At 37.0% G+C, this 19,814-nt stretch overlaps 1 protein-coding gene across 1 annotated transcript in view; it reads left to right on the top strand.

Moving 5' to 3' along the window:
• The window catches only part of LOC139940110 (uncharacterized), a 28,744-nt gene that overhangs the window by 6,088 nt on the left and 2,842 nt on the right, over positions 1–19,814 (top strand). Inside the window, exons 2-8 of the mRNA XM_071936356.1 lie at positions 9,465–9,608; positions 12,521–12,784; positions 13,562–13,684; positions 14,628–14,747; positions 15,932–16,063; positions 16,745–16,885; positions 17,780–17,928. Of these exons, the coding sequence (XP_071792457.1) occupies positions 9,465–9,608; positions 12,521–12,784; positions 13,562–13,684; positions 14,628–14,747; positions 15,932–16,063; positions 16,745–16,885; positions 17,780–17,928 (1,073 nt within the window). The remainder of the gene's footprint in view (positions 1–9,464; positions 9,609–12,520; positions 12,785–13,561; positions 13,685–14,627; positions 14,748–15,931; positions 16,064–16,744; positions 16,886–17,779; positions 17,929–19,814) is intronic.

Below are 19,814 nucleotides of genomic sequence, written 5' to 3'. Positions count from 1 at the left end.
CCGATTGCTCTTCTTGACCAATATTTTACTGCTGTGCAGTACAGGCAAACATTAATATCTTATGTCCCCTAGCCTCGTTGTGTGTGTAACTTAGTTCTTTTCATTAAGTGTGTATATACAATCTAAAATGCTGTATGTAATTAATACTTGTTGTAGCTACACACGTCATGAGGTCTCCACTCAAAACTCTGCTTTTTGGACATCCCACCACTTAATCACTTTCAGTTCTGTATTGATCCCTGTATGTATAACTGATTGATTGGAAATAAAAATGTTAAAATAAATATTGCAAGGAGGATGGTGGCTACCAACAGTTAGTATACACGAGAAATAACGACTGTTTTTACACGTAAAATAAACAACAAGTTGCATGTTTGCTCCAAATTTACCCTACAAATTCATACTATATTTTATTATTAAGCCAGAAAAAAACTTGAAAATATTATCACAATATTGTGTGAATGGTAAACACCCATTTCGTGTCCAGTTTTACGTTGAAGCCATTATCAGTTTTTAATCAAAATCGCGGCGTCGTTAATTGAGGAAAACATATTTGGACAGTGGATTAAATCAGATTGATTTTACAAGAGTGATTTTTATTTATTAATCAGCATATACCGCTGGGATTTTAGAAACATTGATGAAGGTTTTACGGCGTCGGAGGAAACGAGAGTAAACTCCATTTGTTCAAAAATAAACATTGATTTTCTCAACTTGCGTGATACTGAAAAAGCAAAATTGAGTTGTAAGATTAAATTATTTTTTTCCCAAGCGGTTTTAAAACTTATTTTTTTACCAATAACTAAAGAGCATCAAAACGGGGGCGGTTCAAATTTATTGTGAGTACGGTAGACAATGTAGTAAATTTTAATAGTTTTACAGGAGTCTCGGAAGACCATTATCATTATAGGTTGCATTAAAAAAAATAATAAATGGTTCCCTCTGCTGTGAGGAACATCCTGATACAGGAAATAACATCTCAGTGCTTGGTATTTATTTATTTTTTTTATTTTTTTTTTTATTTTTTTTTTTTATTCTTGCGAAGTGGGTCGGTTCATTTTCGGTGAGCTAGTTCAAATAAACGCTAAGGAAGAAGTTAAATCCAAAAGTGCCGGGGTGGATTTCACAAAGAGTTAGGACTAGTCTTATCTCGAGATAGGATGAGTAACTCGTCCTAGCTTAGGACTAGCCATACATTGTAAGGTCGATTTCACAAACAGTTAGGACTAGTCCTAGCTTATATAGGACTAGTCCTAGGAGATATAAATAAATGTATGGCTAGTCCTAAGTTAGGACGAGTTACTCATCCTAACTCGAGATAAGACTAGTTCTAACTCTTTGTTGAAGTCCACCCCGGACACTTTTGGATTTAGTATAAAACCTTACTTGGTAATGAGCAATGAGAGCTAATGATAGTTTAAAACATTATTAGGAACGGCTCACTCAGATGTAAGGTAGTTTTTGAGAAAAAGGTAATTTCTCACTAAAATACTAAAAGACTTCATGTCTGAAGCCTTTTATTAGGCATCTAAAAGCACACAAAGTTGCTCAACGATGGCGTTTTTTCTGTCATTATTCTCTTGCAATCTCGATGAACAATTTAGTCAAATTTTCCACCGATTCGTTATTTTTTGCATAATTTTATGTTGGGATACACTAAGTGAGAATATTGATCTTTGACAATTACCAAATGTGTCCAGTACCATTAATGTAGGAATGTCAATCCACAATCTGTTCTTCTCCTTAACGAAAATAGTTCCATACATCAATCCCTATCCAAACCGTAGCAATGAAACATCCCACGCGGTCTCACCTCTCCCCCTCTTAAACACTCCCTTACTCCCTCCCGTCCAGCCCCCGGTCTTTCTTCGGTGTTTTCCCTTTCTCCGTCCTCCCCCTGCACAGGACGCGTAACATGTTTTCTAAAACTTGCCTTTTAATACATAACATTTTATAGGATTCCCATTTGTCAGCTTTTAAAAAAAGTATTCAAATTTTCTTGGAACAAAAGACATAAACATAATTATCACCAAAAGGAGAGAAGTAATCAAATAGATATATTCTATTCAAACCTGTATCTTTATTTCTGGGGATGCACATATTTTGCAAACATGCTAAATAATGTAACATCGACAGATTCTGTTCGTAAATCGGGAGGGGATGTTGGGAAAAGCAGACCTGAAAGCCTTTTCAAGGAAATTTAACATTCATCCAATCTCATTCATGTACTCTAAAATCAAACTCAATATAACTAGCGGATTGGGCCTTGCGGGGCCTGACCCATTTCGGGTCAGAGTGACCCGGAATCACCGTGTCAAAATAACTTAGGGATGCGCCAACTATAAGATACTAACATTAGCACGTTGCAGTGATCATAGCCACGGTGGCCTTTCACTCTCGTGTTATATATTGTACAGAGAACGAGTCCAATATTGGGCTACAGTGATTACAATGAACTAATATTTATAGTTTTCTCAAATGTTTTGATTTCTTTATAAAAAAGTAATAAGCAAACGGTTTTGTGTATTGGGCAACAGTAATGATACTTCTTAAACTGAAACAACTTCATGACAAGTGTGCTGTATTGTTTATACAAAACGCAAGTAATTGCTCGGTTTATTATTTGAGTTGTAATCTTGCATATTACAGTTAGGGCCACACTCATCACATCAATAGGGAAAAGTGATATAGTGCTACACATTTGGAATGCAAGTTTAAAACCTCTGAACTAACAATGCAACATTTTTAATGCTGATCTATAATTAATTTTTACAAAGGTGTTAAATTAAAGGCAGTGGACACTATTGGTAATTACTCAAAATAATTATTAGCATAAAACCTTACTTGGTATTGAGTAATGGGGAGAGGTTGATGGTAAAAAACATTTTGAGAAACGGCTCCCTCTGAAGTGCCATTATAGTTTTCGAGCAAGAAGTAATTTTCCACGAATTTGATTTCGAGACCTCATATTTAGAACTTGAGGTCTCGAAATCAACCATCTAAACGCACACAACTTCGTGTGACAAGGGTGTTTTTTTCTTTCATTATTATCTCGCAAGTTCGATGACCAATTGAGCTCAAATTTTCACAGGTTTGTTATTTTATGCATATGTTGAGATACACCAACTGTGAGGACTAGTCTTTGACAATTACCAATAATGTCCACTGCCTTTACACTTCAACTTTATAGCTAATGTCTCTTCATGTTGAGAGCAACATTTCAGTATTTATAATCTATCAGAATAATGTTCGGTAACGCAACTTTCAAGTAGACAAAAATATTCTCATCAACATTAATAATGTAAGAAATGATTAGCGGAATCATCCCAAACACACAGTCGCATATTTTATTTACAACACTAGTTTATACAACTCTTGAATTGTCTTATATATAATTCAAGATATTAATGGACGTAAGGTTTGCACTATTATGGACGCTGCATTGACATAGAAACACCTCGGTTGACATTGTGTTCTGTGGTCCATTGAAGTTATCACAGTTGTAACATTACGCGAGGGAATTCCATTGCAAACTTCAGTATGCTTTATGTGGCCATTTCCAATTGACGCCTTTTCAATGTCTTTGTTCTAATCTGTTCGTTCGATCTTGTTCTTGACACTGGACACATTTGGTAATTGTCAAAGTTCTCACTTGGTGCATCTCAACATTATGCACAAAATAACAAACCTGTGAAAATTTGAACTCAACTGATCGTCGAAGTTGCGAGATAATAGTGAAAGAAAAAAACACCATTGTCACACGAAGTTGAGTGCTTTCATGTTCTTGGTTTCGGGACCTCAAAATCTAACTCTGAGGTCTCGAAATCAAATTAAAATATTTTAGTGGAAAATTACTTCTTTCTGAAAGCTACGTTACTTCAGAGGAAGCCGTTTATACTCACAATGTTTTATACTATAGCAACATCTCTCAATTGCTTGTTACCAAGTAAGTTTTTATGCTTTCTATTATTTTGAGTAATGACCAATAGCGTCCAGTGCCGTGTCTGTTCATCAGACATCTCACCTCAAGCCTCGGCTTCTAGATGATGCTTCCATACTTTATCAATCCACTTTCTGCCGTGTAAAAGAGCTATGTTTATTGGTCACTTCTTCATAAATTATTGTTGAGGCATTTTACTATTTTTAATGAAGTATGGAAATGTGCGTTTGAATTTTGAATTGAATGTGCCATTTTGTCAACTTCAATGGACAAAATATCGGTTCGGATACGCTTGTTTTTCCCTTCTATCCAACATATTTTGCAAGATACAATTTAATATCAAAATGTGAACGCCACGGTCGCAAAATATGCTTCCATTTCAAAAGGGCTAGCACCAAACTTCATTTTGTCTATAGTACCTTCGGCCCCAGGGAAATGTGCTTCGGGTCAGACCTATCTCTCTCTCATTAGACGTGGACTTGATTTATGCCCGTTTGGTCAGTCAAAATAACCACAAAAAAGTACAATGACTGAAACAAATATCACAGAAAACATTACTACTACACTATGGTTTAAACTCATATTTCATGTTTAGATATATCATTGTTCAATTTATTTGAAATCTGGTAATTTCAAAAACAGTGAGACAAACTGTCAGTTGTTAACAAATCGTTTCTATTATAGGTCTTTATCACATGCAGTTTGTTATCGAATGATTGCATGAGAATACTAATCACATGTTTACAAGTTTACGAATAAATAACTTTCATCAACATGAAAACTCCCAGGTCAGAATTTATCCAAACTCCGGGTTCCTTTGGGGGCCTTGATCATTTCTGGGTCAGTATGACTCGGAATCCGTGTCAATCTGACCCGAATTTATGTCAAACTGACGGACAATCCGAGTCATGCATTCTCCCCAATTCGTTTTACTTCAATTTCCGGTTCAGCACAACCAGAAATGGCCCATATAGGGACCAAGAATCTGGGATTTTTGTCTGATCCGGGAGTTTTTAGTGTGTACCTGTTCATATCTTTGCAGTATATAGAATTTATTTTACTGTTCACCTTGTACATAAGTATTGCGCAAACATCCGTAAATGGAAACAGTTTTTTAAAGTTACGCAATAAGTTGTTTGCAAAGCTTCAACCGGCCTAGTAATAATTATATTATAACTATTGCCCATTCAGTTTGAAGCGTATAAAGCAAACAACAGTCTATATCAATCACAATGATTACCATACACACTATTGTCTATACATGTAAAGCTTTCGCGTATATAGCTGGCTGTATAAGTCGCAATAAGCTCGTTCACCCTTTTAAGCGACTATTCATGAAGACTGAAAACTGTCTTTAAGCGATTTATCCAGCACTTGTTTATCATTTCTGCGTTAAGAAGCCCATAGTAATGCTGACAGAAGATGGGGTTTTGATTTGTATTTTGTCCTCCTCTTTACAGGTTCTTGTTACAAAGCGCGACAAATTGTAAGCCTGGGGACTGACTTGCTTGATCACATTGATTACCTCGTCACTAGTTTTGTACTCGGCTCAATTTCCCCCGAGTTGAAGTTTCTTTTATTCCCAACATTATTCAAAGCTACGGTGGTACACGAAAACACGCCAACCTCAGGCAGCTTAGGAAACCAGAATCATCGTCAAGAGGCCGACGAGCTTAATGGTGTGATCCGAGCTCCGGGCCAAAAGTATCAAATTAAATTCCGGCCACTTGGGACTGATAGACCTTTGTGGTGAAAAGCCAATCACAATCGAGGCAATTTGGGGGTTTCTTTTTTTCACCAAAGGTGGCGATTAACAAGTAAAGATTCCTGTAAACAGAGAAGCTTGAGACATTTTCATGTATAGGCCTTAACACACTTCATTCGTGGGCTTCAAAGTATACGCAAATTTCTCCTCTTGGATTACAATGGCTTTTATTTTAAACCCATAAAATCCAAATAAGTCAAGAAGAAGAAGAGAATATGCTGGGGCTAGATGGTTGGCATTTGAATGTTTTGCTAAATGTCAGGGTACTTTTTTAAGAGTACACAATATTAACTATTTTCATTTAAAGGCAGTGGACACTATTGGTAATTACTCAAAAAAAAATTTGGCATAAAACCTCACTTGGTATTGAGTAATGGGGAGAGGTTGATAGGATAAAATATTGTGAGAAACAGATCCCTCTGAAGTGACGTAGTTTTCGAGAAAGAAGTAATTTTCCACGAATTTGATTTCGAGACCTCAAGTTTAGAATTTGAGGTCTCGAATTCAAGCATCTGAAAGCACACAACTTGGTGTGACAAGGGTGTTTTTATTTCATTCATTATCTCGCAACTTCAACGACCAATTGAGCTCAAATTTTCACAGGTTTGTTATTTTATGCATATGTTGAGATACAGCAAGTGAGGAGACTGGTCTTTGACAACTACCAATAGTGTCCACTGTCTTTAAAAGTACAAAACTGCAAACAGATGTGACACATTAAATCCTTTTACAAAAGATTTAATGGCAACATAACAAAGTGCTTGGTGGTCACTCAGAAAAACCCAAAGTTTCAGAATTTATAATTTTACCTGGCACTTCCCAGTTAAAATTACCGCAAACTATAGGAGTAAACGAGATATGGGCCTTTAAGATTCTAGAAAAATACTGTATTGTGGTTCTGTTATCTTCAAAAAATGACTTGCGTTTCTTTTTAAAATACCAAAGAAATCGAAAATTATAATTACAATATTTGATGAAGAAACCATCTTATTGTACTCTCTAGCATTCCATTTTAGAATTATAACATTCTATAAGATTTCTGTGAGATAACCCGACAACCCTTGAAAAGTTATCCTTCAAAATATACCTGTAAATAATAAATAAAATGCGTATTCTGAATGTTTGGAGCAAATAAGGTTTGTCATGACAGAGCTAAGCTAATTAAAAGTTTCGCCCGATGTAGATAACTATACAAGTCCAAACTTAATTACACCTTAGCTACTGATCCTGGCAAAACTGTGAAATGACTCCAGAAATGCAATGATGGACCATCACATTTCACACATGTGAACGAGTTATGTGTTAAAGACACTGGACACTATCAGTAATTGTCAAAGACCAGTCTTCTCACTTGGTGTATCTCAAAATATGCATAAAATAACAATACCGTGCAAATTTCAGCTCAATTGGTCGTCGAAGTTGCGAGATAACTATGAAAGAAAAATCACCCTTGTCGCACGAAGTTGTGTGCATTTAGATGCTTGATTTCGAGCAACAAGCTCTTGTAACTCTGAGGTCTCAAAATCAAATTCGTGGAAAATTACTTTCTCGAAAACTTCGTTACTTCAGAGGGAGCCGTTTCTCACAATGTTTTATACTATCAACCTCTCCCCATTACTCGTTACCAAGTAAGGTTAAATGCTAATAATTATTTTGAGTAATTAACAATAGTGTCCACTGACTTTAAAGCTTGAAGAAAATGTAACAAAAAAGACTTGGGAATTCCTGAAGTTTAGTAAACTTAATTCAAACCAAAGAGAGCCTCATTTGTTCTTAGAAAACAGAAAAACGTAGCATTGCGGTAAAGACACATTAAGCACCCTTGATAAAAACCAGTCAATAACCAGTCTTCTCGCTTGGTGTATTCCAACATATGCATCAAATAACAAATCTGTGAAAGTTTGGGTTAAATTTAAAGATTACTTCAAATAACTTCTTCCTCAAAAAAACTACGTTTCTCCCAGTGTTTTATCAACATATCTCCATTGCTTTTTACCAAGTAAGTTGTTACGCTAACAAACATTTTGAGTAATTTCAAATAGTGTCCATCACTGCCACTCCCGGTCTTGATTCGTACTTCAGATGGGACGTATAAAAGTAGATCACGTGTGTTGTATACAATGCATGTAAACTAACCCAGTTACACTTATCGCTAAGTAGAAGGGGTTTGCCCCACAGTGCTGTGGCACCAACGTCGACATTCTGAGAATAATCTTAAAATTAAACTTGGACACTTATTGTTTCCTTCATTTAAACTGTGTCCATTCTGTGCTTATAGCTTCAAACCTTAATAATTGTATAGAGAGTCATTTTCATTGACTGTAAACACCTATTCTGTTGGAGGTTTTACTCCTGCCCGTGGTCAATTGTTCCGCGTGTATTTTTAACAGAGCCTCAAATTGCCTTTCAGTGCGTTTTTTGTTCCTAATGTAATAGTTTGTTCGTGGAAACTTGCGAAAATACATTTTCAGCTTTGACTTCCTTTGTTCTGCGTCTAAATTTAAAGTTACAGTTTATCTTCGATTATAACCGAACAAGATATAGCTTTAGCATGTCGTTTCATTTATCAGCCATTTATCTGCCCTGCAAGTTTAGACATATTTCTCTCATTGCAAGCCAGTGTGATTTTGGTAATTGTTTATCATGCTGCCTCCATCTTGGTCACGTTCCGTGGTTTCGAAAAACAATAATGAATGCGAATAATCAATTTGCAATTAGGAACCAGACAATTTTGTTATTTCTCCCATTAATGTCAATGTTACCAAACCGAGGCTGGAATAACAAAAAAGTCTGGTTCCTATACTTGCAAAATTTTCACAGGTTCGTTATTTAATGCATATGTTGAGATACATCAACTGTGAAGACCAGTCTTTGACAATTACCAATAGTGTCCACTGTCCACAACTGTGGAAACGTTCCCAACTGTTTTCCCATGGTCCAAATTCAACAATTATAACACATTGTCTGAATGCGGATACCATACGTATTGTCTGTCCTCTTGTACAACAGCAATGGCGAGTCTATACTTCTTTCATTGCAACTACTTTATTTTCCCTCCATGTGTTTGATTCGAAGCATATCTGAATCATAGAGAACTAACATACTTTCGTACGACACAGTTGTACTTTCAGCGTTTTACCTCTACTGTGTTTTGACCCGTTTACCTGAACTTTACCATTGATTTTTATACAATTATTTCAGTCATAAGTGAATTTACATCATTTAATTTTCTTAACATACCCCACACTCCTTTTTGAGAATTTGATTATGGCATTGAGACTGTCATGAAACACCAATGCTTTTAGGCCGCCAACGAGCTCAGTGAGAACAGGCCAGAGAATAATATCTTGCGTAGACTTAGGTCGTAACCATTTTGATATCCCAACAGTATTATACGATTCGAGATGTTGACAAAATAATATTTATTTAAAATCAGAGATCGTACACAAATCTAACTTGTATCAATCCTCAAACATTTGCCCTAACTAAGATATCTACTTAAATGTTGGGTCATCGTTCGGTTTGTTTCAATAACAAAAGGCTTCGGCAGAAGTATTTTTTTTATTTGAGTGGAAATTACATCTTTCTCAAACTGCGTTACTTCAGAGGGAGCCGTTTCTCGCAATGTTTTATACCATAAACAGCTGTCCATTGCTCGTAACCAAGTAATTGTATATGCTGACAACTATTTTTGAGTAGTTACCATTAGTGTCCAGTGCCTTTGATTTTTCTTGATGATTTTGTTTTTCCCATGCATAGGAAAGGGTCGTTCAAGTACAACAAAGCGCAGTGCCGAGTGTCAGACAGACGAGTTTCGATGTGGTGACGGCAGTTGCATTCGCAGTGAGTTGGTGTGTGATGGACAACAAGATTGCCAACTCGGCTCAGACGAACTTGTGTGCAGTGAGTAGTAAAACCCATGGTAGTCACATGCCCTGAAAATTAACCTGATAGATTGAAAGGAAACTCTACAAAGTTATAACTTACATCCCGTAAAATGAGAGTAAAACTATACACTTTGACAACACTTAGATGTGCCTTTATTTTACTTATCTAAATAGTTGGTCGCAGGAAGTGAGGATCTCTATTTCCTATGGAAGCAAAGGTCGCCTAAAGAGTCTGAAGCTTGCGAAGGAAAAAAGGACTGGTCTTGGGAAGTCAAAAGTTTTACCCCACAAAAAAATATTGGACTCTGTGACTCTCTCTCAAGCAGGATATTCTACTAGGTTTTTTTTTTAATTCTCTAGTGTTAGTTATCAATTGCCTTCTCGGATGGAGAAAATCCCTTATTTATTGGAGTAGTTAATATGCCTTTAAATGTGCACGTCATAGTGGTCGTCAGAAGCTAAGCTTCGGCAATGAATCTGTCGATCTCTTGCTGATGGCACATGGCTCTTAGAGATATTCATGTCAAGTAAATGACTTCCCGTAAGGCGGTTTTGGATTGCAAAAGACAGCTCAGGCTTAGAGCTGTCAATTTAAATACTAAGGAATTGGGGTTTACTTTCTCTGTTAGTGTTTAAGGTTTCAGCATTTATCCCTTCAGCTTTACTCCTGTAATGGCAAACTAATATTTATTGGTTTCATACATTGAAAACAAGTCTAGTTTGATGATTTAACCACTAACGATTCACAAACAAGAAACATGGCATCTTCGGTATATAGCGCCCGAATCCTTCTAATTTCGACATCTTCTATTTTGTTATTTCATATAAACTTAGTTGTAATATGTTGAACTCCGTATAAATAAGCAACTGTCACTAACTATGGGCATGCTGGTATCTTGAACGCATGCTCTATGTTCACTAATAAATAATGGTTGTGCTCCACTCACAATCGGAGCAAGATTGTGTGTTTTATGTTTGTGAAGTTTGTATCAATAATAAATGACAGTACTGATATATTGAAATAAAGACCTTAACTAGTCCATGCTCTTATGCTATGGTTATTTGTTAAACTCAACTAAAGGATCAATGTTTTCCTATCAAACAAGTTAAGTAATACACTCTAAAACCCAGAACTGACCCGAATTCTCGGTGTAATGGGGCTTGACCTATTTTTGGGTCAAGCTGACCCGGAAAATAGTTTCTCAAAATTGGGTTATCAACTCAGTTATTGCGTCAGTTTGACCCACTTCTGGATAATTGATCCGTATTCCGGGTCATACTGACCCATAAATGGGTCAGGCCCCACGGACCGGAATTGACTTTTTCGTTCACTCTAAAAACAATTATTGCAAGGCATTAACACTGTTTATTACCCAACTTTTAGAAATTAACATTTGTTTTCATAACGAAGAAATTGAAAGAGAATCGTATAGCTTTGCGCTTTTCGCTTGATGTAGATATTTGATGAAGCACCCGACAAATCGAGAACTGCTAATTTAAAAAGTCAACTTTCCCCAAATTGTTTACAATAGCGGCCTTATGTTTTGTTTTGATGAGCTGTGACGTGTGGAGACTGAAAACAGTTAAAAATATAAAGTCCCAACAAACGGTTGCCAATGGAAAAAAATATGACTCGTTAAGTGCTCATTCAAACTTTGAAATCTCACGAATATAGTTTTCCAATTCTTTCAGAAAAGTTGCAAAATCAGTGGCATTTAAATGCCCTCAAATCGCAGTGGCTTATTTCTATTGCTGTATACAATCTAAATAAGTTCGATAGTCCGATAGTCACATAAAATAATTTCCGACAACATGCACATCAATGTTTAACAGAGATGTGATCACTGAATTATAATAAATTCAAATATTTTGTTGAATGTATTTTGTGTATAATAAAAAGCATCTGCAAATTAATTGACTTTTATCGAAAAAACAACATGTTTTTTTTCCTTTACCCAAAATGTACTTTATCAATACCCGTGAAAAGAGCATCCGTAGGCCTACATGAAAAAAACAGGAATCCGACAATTATTTTATCTTATCACTAGGGAAACATCCACAGGTCAATAGTTGTAGAAAAAATGCTCATCAGGAATGAAGTAGCAATCAACCAGAGTGCTCCATTAGATTGTTATGCCCCTTGAGTTCTCAAATACCGGACAATATTAAAGTACGACTTCCGAAGATTGGTAACATAAACAACGACACACCTGGGGACGAGGTTTCTTCAGGTGACGACGATTTCGGACGATTTTATTTGTACCGTGGGAAGGGGGGGGGGGTGGGGGCAATGATGAATGTGGTCAGTGCACAGAATAACAACTAACAACACTTGCACCAGTTAGCATTGCACGAGTAACTAACTCCACTTTTAAAGGAACACGTTGCCTGGGATCGGCCGAGTAGGTCTTTGAAAAGCGTTTGTAACCGTTTGTTATAAAATGCATATGGTTAGTTATAAACACACTTGCTTCGAAATTGCGTGGTTTTCCTTTTACTTTGCGAAGTAACACGGTCGGCCATTTATTTATGGGAGTAAAAAATTTGGCCCTCATAAGTGGCCGACCGTGTTTGTCGGCGAGGTAAAAGGAAAACCGTGCAATTTCGAGTGATACTTGTTTGGATCATTTTATTCTACTTTTAGAAATGTCTTTCTAATCATATGCATTTTATAACAAATACTTAAAAACTCTTTTCACAGACCAGCTCGACCGATCAAAGTCGATGTGTTCCTTTAATTTCGATTCAAACTTGAAGATGACTTCCCTCGGCCACACAATATTTATTTGTAACGAGCGAATTTACAACTCAGATGGACTTCGTCATTGAGTTGTCACTTCGTCACTGTTGCATGTTTTAATACAACTAAAGCATGATGTGTTCCCCCCTTCCCTACCCCTTTTCATTTCCCTCCCCCAAACAAATTAGAATTTCCCATGGGAAACGATGTACCCCCGAAGCATGACTCGACCCTTGGTGCCAGTGTAGGCAACCGCCAGCACGACAGAATGAATCAAGAATGCCTACACAAGCTGATTACCGGCTTACGTATTGCAGGCCCATTCACTCGAAGCTATAACTGTCCAGTAGGTTATATGAAGTGCGCCACCATCCAACGCCAGTGTTATGACGAACGTTACGCCTGTGACGGTCTTATCGACTGTTGGGACGGTTCTGATGAAGCTGATTGTGGTTAGTAAAAGAAAACATCTTTAAATTAAGATTTTAACTTCAATAAATCACTTTAAAATCCCAACTATCACGATTTGAACTTATAACGACAACAAACTTACCGTTCTTTTAAGAGCAGGGCGCCCTCAATGGTTTGCTCCTGTGACATGGTTTCCAGGTTGTCAGATTTAAATTTCGAAGCTTCACCCAAGGTTTCGCCTACACTGGTATAGGCCTATACATAGAACATGCCGTTTATTATTATATGCAGTGATTTTTTAGTTCAAATGTTCACATTTTCCCACTTATTTTCCGGCATTACTACTATAACAATATTCTAGAATGCAACACTGCCGTCTGTGTCCCACATGCACTGCATGGTTCCCATGTGGCGTAAAGGCAGTGGACACTATTGGTTATTACTCAAAATAGTTGTAAGCATACAAACTTACTTCGTAATGAGCAATGGAAAGCTGTTGATAGTATAAACATTGTGAGAAACGTCTCCCTCTGAGGTAACGTAGTATTTGAGAAAGAATTTATTTCTCAATCTTATAATGCAACTTCGATGTCACATCGACGACGTCACATCGAGTCAAAATGTTCACATAATTGTTATTTTATGCATATGTTGAGATACACCGAGTGAGGATACTGGTCTTTGACAATTACCAATAGTGTCCAGAGCCTTTAAAATCAACTCAGTGGTACAGTCCACTATCACCAAAACATAAAAGTCAAGCTTCCTTGTGTTTTTGAATCTGACTATTGGATTTGTCCCCCCTCTACATATTTTAGCCATAATTCCGTGTCCCGCAGAAGGATACATAAAATGTGACAACCAGTGGCAGTGTTTTGATACAACTCGTACTTGTGACGGACAGGTGGATTGCAACGATGGATCAGACGAGAGAAATTGTGGTATTTAAACAGTCAATTCATTATCATATCATCTATATATTGACTAATCATAAATATTTCATCAGATACTTTCCATTTGCCGATATGTCATTTCAGAAACACCAATTAATTATTTATTACGAAGTATATAGAGTACTTTGTATCCACAGGTTGAATTTGGCATTGCATTTCTCACGGTCTGTTCCCATAACCAGGAGGAATGTTATTGCAAATTTTCGAGTTTTTAGGATCAGAGTTGTTGTTTTTTCTATGACGGAGAATGATATACAATAGTCATTTTACGGAGTCAAATTTTTGACTCCCCAAAATGGCCGATCTTTGTTTGTTAGCAAAAGTAAAAGGAAAACCGTGCAATATCAAGGTATGTTTGTGTGGATCATTATATTTATTAAAAACATTTTCCAACCATAAATTATGCTTATTATAACAAACGGTTTCAAATGCTTTTCATATACCAACTCGCCCAATCAAAGGCAACGTGTCCCTTTAACATTTACAACGATCATCGTACGGTACAGTTTATTGTTTATTACCTCAAGAACAGGTAAATAATGCATGGAGCCCGGAGAAGCTGTTCAAAATAAAACACGAGGCAGGATCAGTTTTAGTATGAGTCCGTGGTGTTTGGGCCAGCAGCATTTTTATGCTTAGCTTAAGTCGCGCCTCCTTAAAAGACTTGTGTATTATCAATTTTATAACAATTTGTATTATTGTCGGGTATGAGAGTGTATTTCTGCAAGAGTTGATGATCTGACGTTTCGACCCTATCGTGCATGGAGCAATAAACTCATGATCTCTGCTAGGGTCAAAACGTCAGGCCATCAATATATTTGTCTGTTTTAAACCAGAGGTCCTTTTGGTTGGTAAGCAGTTGGCAACAGCCAATTCTTTTTCTCAGGGTGTATTTCTAACATTATTTATTGCTAATGTTAATGTATCATAGCAAGTAAACCATGCGCCAGTGACCATGTGAAATGTGCTGATAAGAAGCAATGCTACCCAGCAATCTACACGTGTGACGCCGTCATTGATTGTGTCGACGGTTCAGACGAACAGAATTGCTGTAAGTTTAAATCGCAATACAACCCCTTATTGTGCACTGCTGATGATCAATATTTGGTATTTTTTAGTTTGGCACTATTCTATCCCTAACCCAACCTAACCATGACACTAACACCAGTATACAAACAATGAATGTTTATGAGTGCAATAGTGCGAATATTTTCATGACTTGAAATCTTGCGCATTAATGACACTCAATTAGAAAATGTGCAATAATATGTTAAAGTATTGGGTGAGATTATTCAAGACAATTTAAAGTGGGACAGACATGTCAATAAGATAATCAAAAAATGTAACAGAAAGTTGTACATGTTGCATTGTTTACGTACTCATAATCTACCTGTGAATGATCTATTGGCAATTTACAAGGGTTATGTAAGACCTGTTTTAGACTACTGTGTTCCTTTGTTTAATGGTAATCTTACTAAAGAGCAAGTCAACAAATTGGAACGTATTCAAAAAAGGGTGTGTCGGGTAATTTCTGGTAAGAACTATTCTACTAATAGAGGATGCTTTAAGTGTGTGCAAACTTGAAACCCCTGAAAACCGTAGAGACAAACTGTGTAGCGACTTTGCTCTTTCAATCGAATCCCATCACATGTGTAGAAATTGGCTACCTCCCCATAGAAAGTGTCAGATCAATTTTAAGACACACCAACCAATGTGAACCACCCAGATGTGGAACAGTTCGCTACAAACAAAGTGCAATTCCTCAAATCGTCAGTCTTTTCAAATGACTTTAAATATAATTATGTGTGTATATAATAATTGTGCCTACTGGTTGTTTTACCAACGTATTTTTGACAATGTATATAATAATAAATTCTTGTTTAATATCCTTTTCTTTGTTAATTTCTACTTGATGTAATGTTTTTTTAACATGTGGTGTTGACATGTGCAATTCAGTTTTTTATTGCGAGACATGTTTTAATAAACCATTTTTGAGTTGAATTGATTTGAATTGAAAGATTGAATGTTCTATTCAGCGAGTTGAAATAGAACATTCCACCTTTCAACGAATGGAAATATTCTCACTATTGCACGAATGAAAAACCTTTATTATTTGTTTTAATTGTGATGTCGAATTCTGCTCTCCGTTTGCACTTGTACGAGTGCAGTTTGTGAGCGGATGCGGTCAACTTAGGTTAATTTCAACTATTCTGATTTTTGCCATTTTTTGTATAGCTACTTACCAATGCTTGACTGGGTTTAAGAAGTGCGCCAACAACCAACAGTGTTACAATGAATCTCAGCAGTGTGATGGGATAAATCAGTGTGTTGATGGGAGTGACGAAGTGGACTGTCGTAACAACGCAGGTTAGACATATATTATTCTCGGGTTTAGAAGGTGATGATAATGGGAATAAAAATGGGTTAATGCCCTTAGAGGCAGTGGACACTATTGGTCATTACTTATAATAATTGTGAGCATAATAACCTTACTTGGTAACTGGCAATGGAAAGCAGCTGCTCAAAGTATGAAACGTAACGTAGTTTTTGATAAAAAGGTTATTTCGCACTCAAATTTTAAAAGACTTCAGGCCTGAAGCCTATTATTATGCTTCTGAAAGCTTACAACGATAACCAATTGAGTCAAAATTTTAAAGAGAGGGGTTTATTTAAAAAAAAAAAAACTTAAACAAAAAACCGCTAGCATATTTTTTCCCGGTTAGTTTTGTTGTTTTGTTGTATTTATCTACATAAACTATATCTTATATAAGAACAATCGAATGGTTCCGAAAATCAAAAGTATACTTTGCTTTTAAAACGAAGACTTGCCGTTGATCAAGCAACATACATTTTCCCCCAATTATTGGTTATGTGTAAAAGTTACAATAAATATATACCTTGTTTTGTTTGGAACAAATCAACCAAACCACGTGGTAATTACACGGAAGCTCAACATTGATCAAGAACCATCAGCCGTTTCGAAAAAGGCGCCAAGAAAAATGTGTGACGTTTCCATACTCAGTATTATCCGTTCTTACTTTCCAACAGAAGTGAACTCGTCTTCAATGACTTCTAGCACTTGGCAATGCAAGCATCACCTATGTGAAGATGGGAAAAAGTGTTACCTATGGCATCTACGATGTGACGGTGTCCCTGCATGTGATGACGGTAGTGACGAGTGGGAATGTGGTAAGTTTGATACAGTGGTTTCTTATAACGCGCATATCCGTCACTCAGTGACGCTCCTGGCGTTGTAACTTACAGTATTCCCCGAAGGTATGTGGGACTACGCTAAAATTATGAGACCTATTCCTTTATTGAGCACCATGTAATGGTTTACAAGACGTTGCGGTGCAATATGCAGCCGATCAGACCAGAAACGCCGGGGCGAACCCCTTTAAGATAAGTGCACTTGTTTCTTTAACGTACACTAACCAACGCACGGGACATACGGCTTTATGTCTCATCCGAAGGACGCAGCAATAATGATTATGTGTCTTGCTAAAGGACACAAGTGTCACGACTCTCGACCCCAAACACTCTGCTGAACAGAAACACCAGAGCTCGAGTCCGGTGCTCTTGTCTGCTCGGCCAACGACACGCCCCTGATGCACACATGACGATTTTGTGGTTGAGGTTGGAGAATTAGATTGGGAATTTTGCCGACTGTTTAGTACTTTGAACTGATTGGGTCAGGTGTGTCAAACAATATACAGACCAAAGGCTATTCATGGTGTATGGGTCACAATGGGGAATTCTCGAAAGTCAGCGGACAATCTAGCTGTAAAAAAAAAACGGCAGGTAAACGACCATGCCCTGGCCAATCGACCTTTAAATTGTGTTTCTCAAGCGTATGATTAAGTTTAGGAAGTTCTGGGTGAGAGCAGTGTGTCTATGGAAGAGTTGGATTGAGGCCCTTTCAAAATAATTTGTTGTCACATCCCTCCAACGTCCATTCTTTTTACTTCTGGTTTACAACTTTTACAAAAATTAATTTCATCCCCAAATCTGCCCGACCATTCCTCTATGATCCTTCCCCGTTACCCCTTGCCCCAATTTTCTTCAACAACAACCATAATACAGCCTCCTCGTCATGCCCTCCTCGCAAAGTCAAATGTCAGGACAGACAGCAGTGCATATGGGAAGAATGGCTGTGTGATGGTGAAGTACAATGCAAAGATGGCAGCGAGGAACGGGGGTGTTCAGCCTATGTACCACAGTTTGACTACCAGGTACGAATTAAAAGCCCAACTTGGAATCAGTGCATGAATTCCCCAGCTTTAGAAGTTGTTATACACAGTTGGGCAAGATTAGGGTCATTCATCGAGAGCGTGTCTTTTTATCGGCTCATGTTAAAGGCACTGGACACTATTGGTAATTACTCAAAATAATTGTTAGCATAGAAACTTACTTGGTAACGAGTAATGGAAAGCTGTTGATAGTATAAAACATTGTGAGAAACGGCTCCCTCTGAAATAACGTAGTTTTCGAGAAAGAAGTAATTTTCAACGAATTTGATTTCGAGACTCAGCTTTAGATTTTGAGGTCTCGAAATCAAGCATCTGAAAGCACACAACTTCGTGTGATAATGGTAATTTTTCTTTCGTTATTATCTCGCAACTTCGACGACCAATGATTGAGCTCAAATTTTCACAGGTTCGTTATTTTATGCATAATGTTGAGATACACTAAGTGAGGAGACTGGGCTTTGACAATTACAAATAGTGTCCAGTGTCTTTAAGACTATAATAGATGTATTTTCTATAAGCTTCGACACTTCAATATTGTGACTGCCGTTGATGCAAACAGCCACAAACCAAAACCCCCTAAATTCTTCATCCCTCCTTCTTTTCAATCGACGTAAATTCGACTTTAGGGGACCTAAGTTTCAGATAACTCAGACCATATTTGTTTGTCTTCTGTGTTCTTGGGTTATTTTTTATTTTTATGACAAACATTGGCACTCCAAAAAAATAACAATTTTTTGTTGTTGCTCAGAATAGATTAGCATTCTGGGCATACAAAATGATCTGAAACGAAGTCTAATGCACATTATGGGTCAAAATTATACTGGGGCCATCTCGATATCCGACGGCACATTCGTCAGATTTGTATATAGGCGATGGTGTGGTCACATTATAGATACAGAAACAAATTTTATATAAAAAGGGTGTCAAAGGGTCTGTACTTTTTCCTAACAAGACAATGTCCACAGATTTACATTAAACTTACACGGTTTGAAGATTATGATAGTAGAAAGCTTCCCTTGAAATTTTACTTACTGAGGTGCTGTAGTTTTTGAGAAATGAGTTAAAGTAATAATTTTCGTCTCAGTTTTAGCATGTACAACTCTGCTTAAAGGCAGTGGACACTATTGGTTGTTACTCAAAATAATTATTAGCATAAAACCTTTCTTGGTGACGAGTAATGGGGAGAGGTTGATGGTATAAAACATTGTGAGAAACGGCTCCCTCTAGAGTGCCATAGTTTTCGATAAAGAAGTAATTTTCCACGGATTTGATTTCGTGACCTCAGATTCAGAACTTGAGGTCCCGAAATCAACCATCTAAACGCACACAACTTCGTACGACAAGGGTGTTTTTTCTTTCATTGTTATCTCGCAACTTCGATGACCAATTGAGCTCAAATTTTCACAGGTTAGTTATTTTATGCATATGTTGAGATACACCAACTGCGAAGGCTAGTCTTTGACAATTACCAATAGTGTCCACTGCCTTTAACCAGTTATGCTATGGTTTTGGTATAATATCATAACTGGTCAAGGGGATTTTACATGCTAAAATAATTTTGGTCTCATGAGACCAAAATGATTTTGTGACTTGTTTTACTAATTTCTCAAAAACTACACAACCTTAGTTAGTAATTTTTGAAGGGAAGCTTTCCACTATCATTACCTTCAAACCCTGTAAGTTTAATGTAAATCTGTGGACATATTGAAAAAGTACCCGAATCTTTTAACACCCTATGATGTTAATTTTGATTCTCGCGTGTGTATCTTTGTGACAACAACCTCAGTGTACATTTTGGCATGTGCATGTTCAGACTGCATATTTTGAGGAAGAGTTTTGGCCAGTGAGACTTGTTCCTTGCTCATAGT

This window comes from Asterias amurensis, chromosome 7, assembly GCF_032118995.1.
Source record: "Asterias amurensis chromosome 7, ASM3211899v1".
Lineage (NCBI taxonomy): Eukaryota > Metazoa > Echinodermata > Asteroidea > Forcipulatida > Asteriidae > Asterias > Asterias amurensis.
Note: the sequence above shows the minus strand (reverse complement) of the source record. Positions and strands in the feature narration are given on the sequence as shown.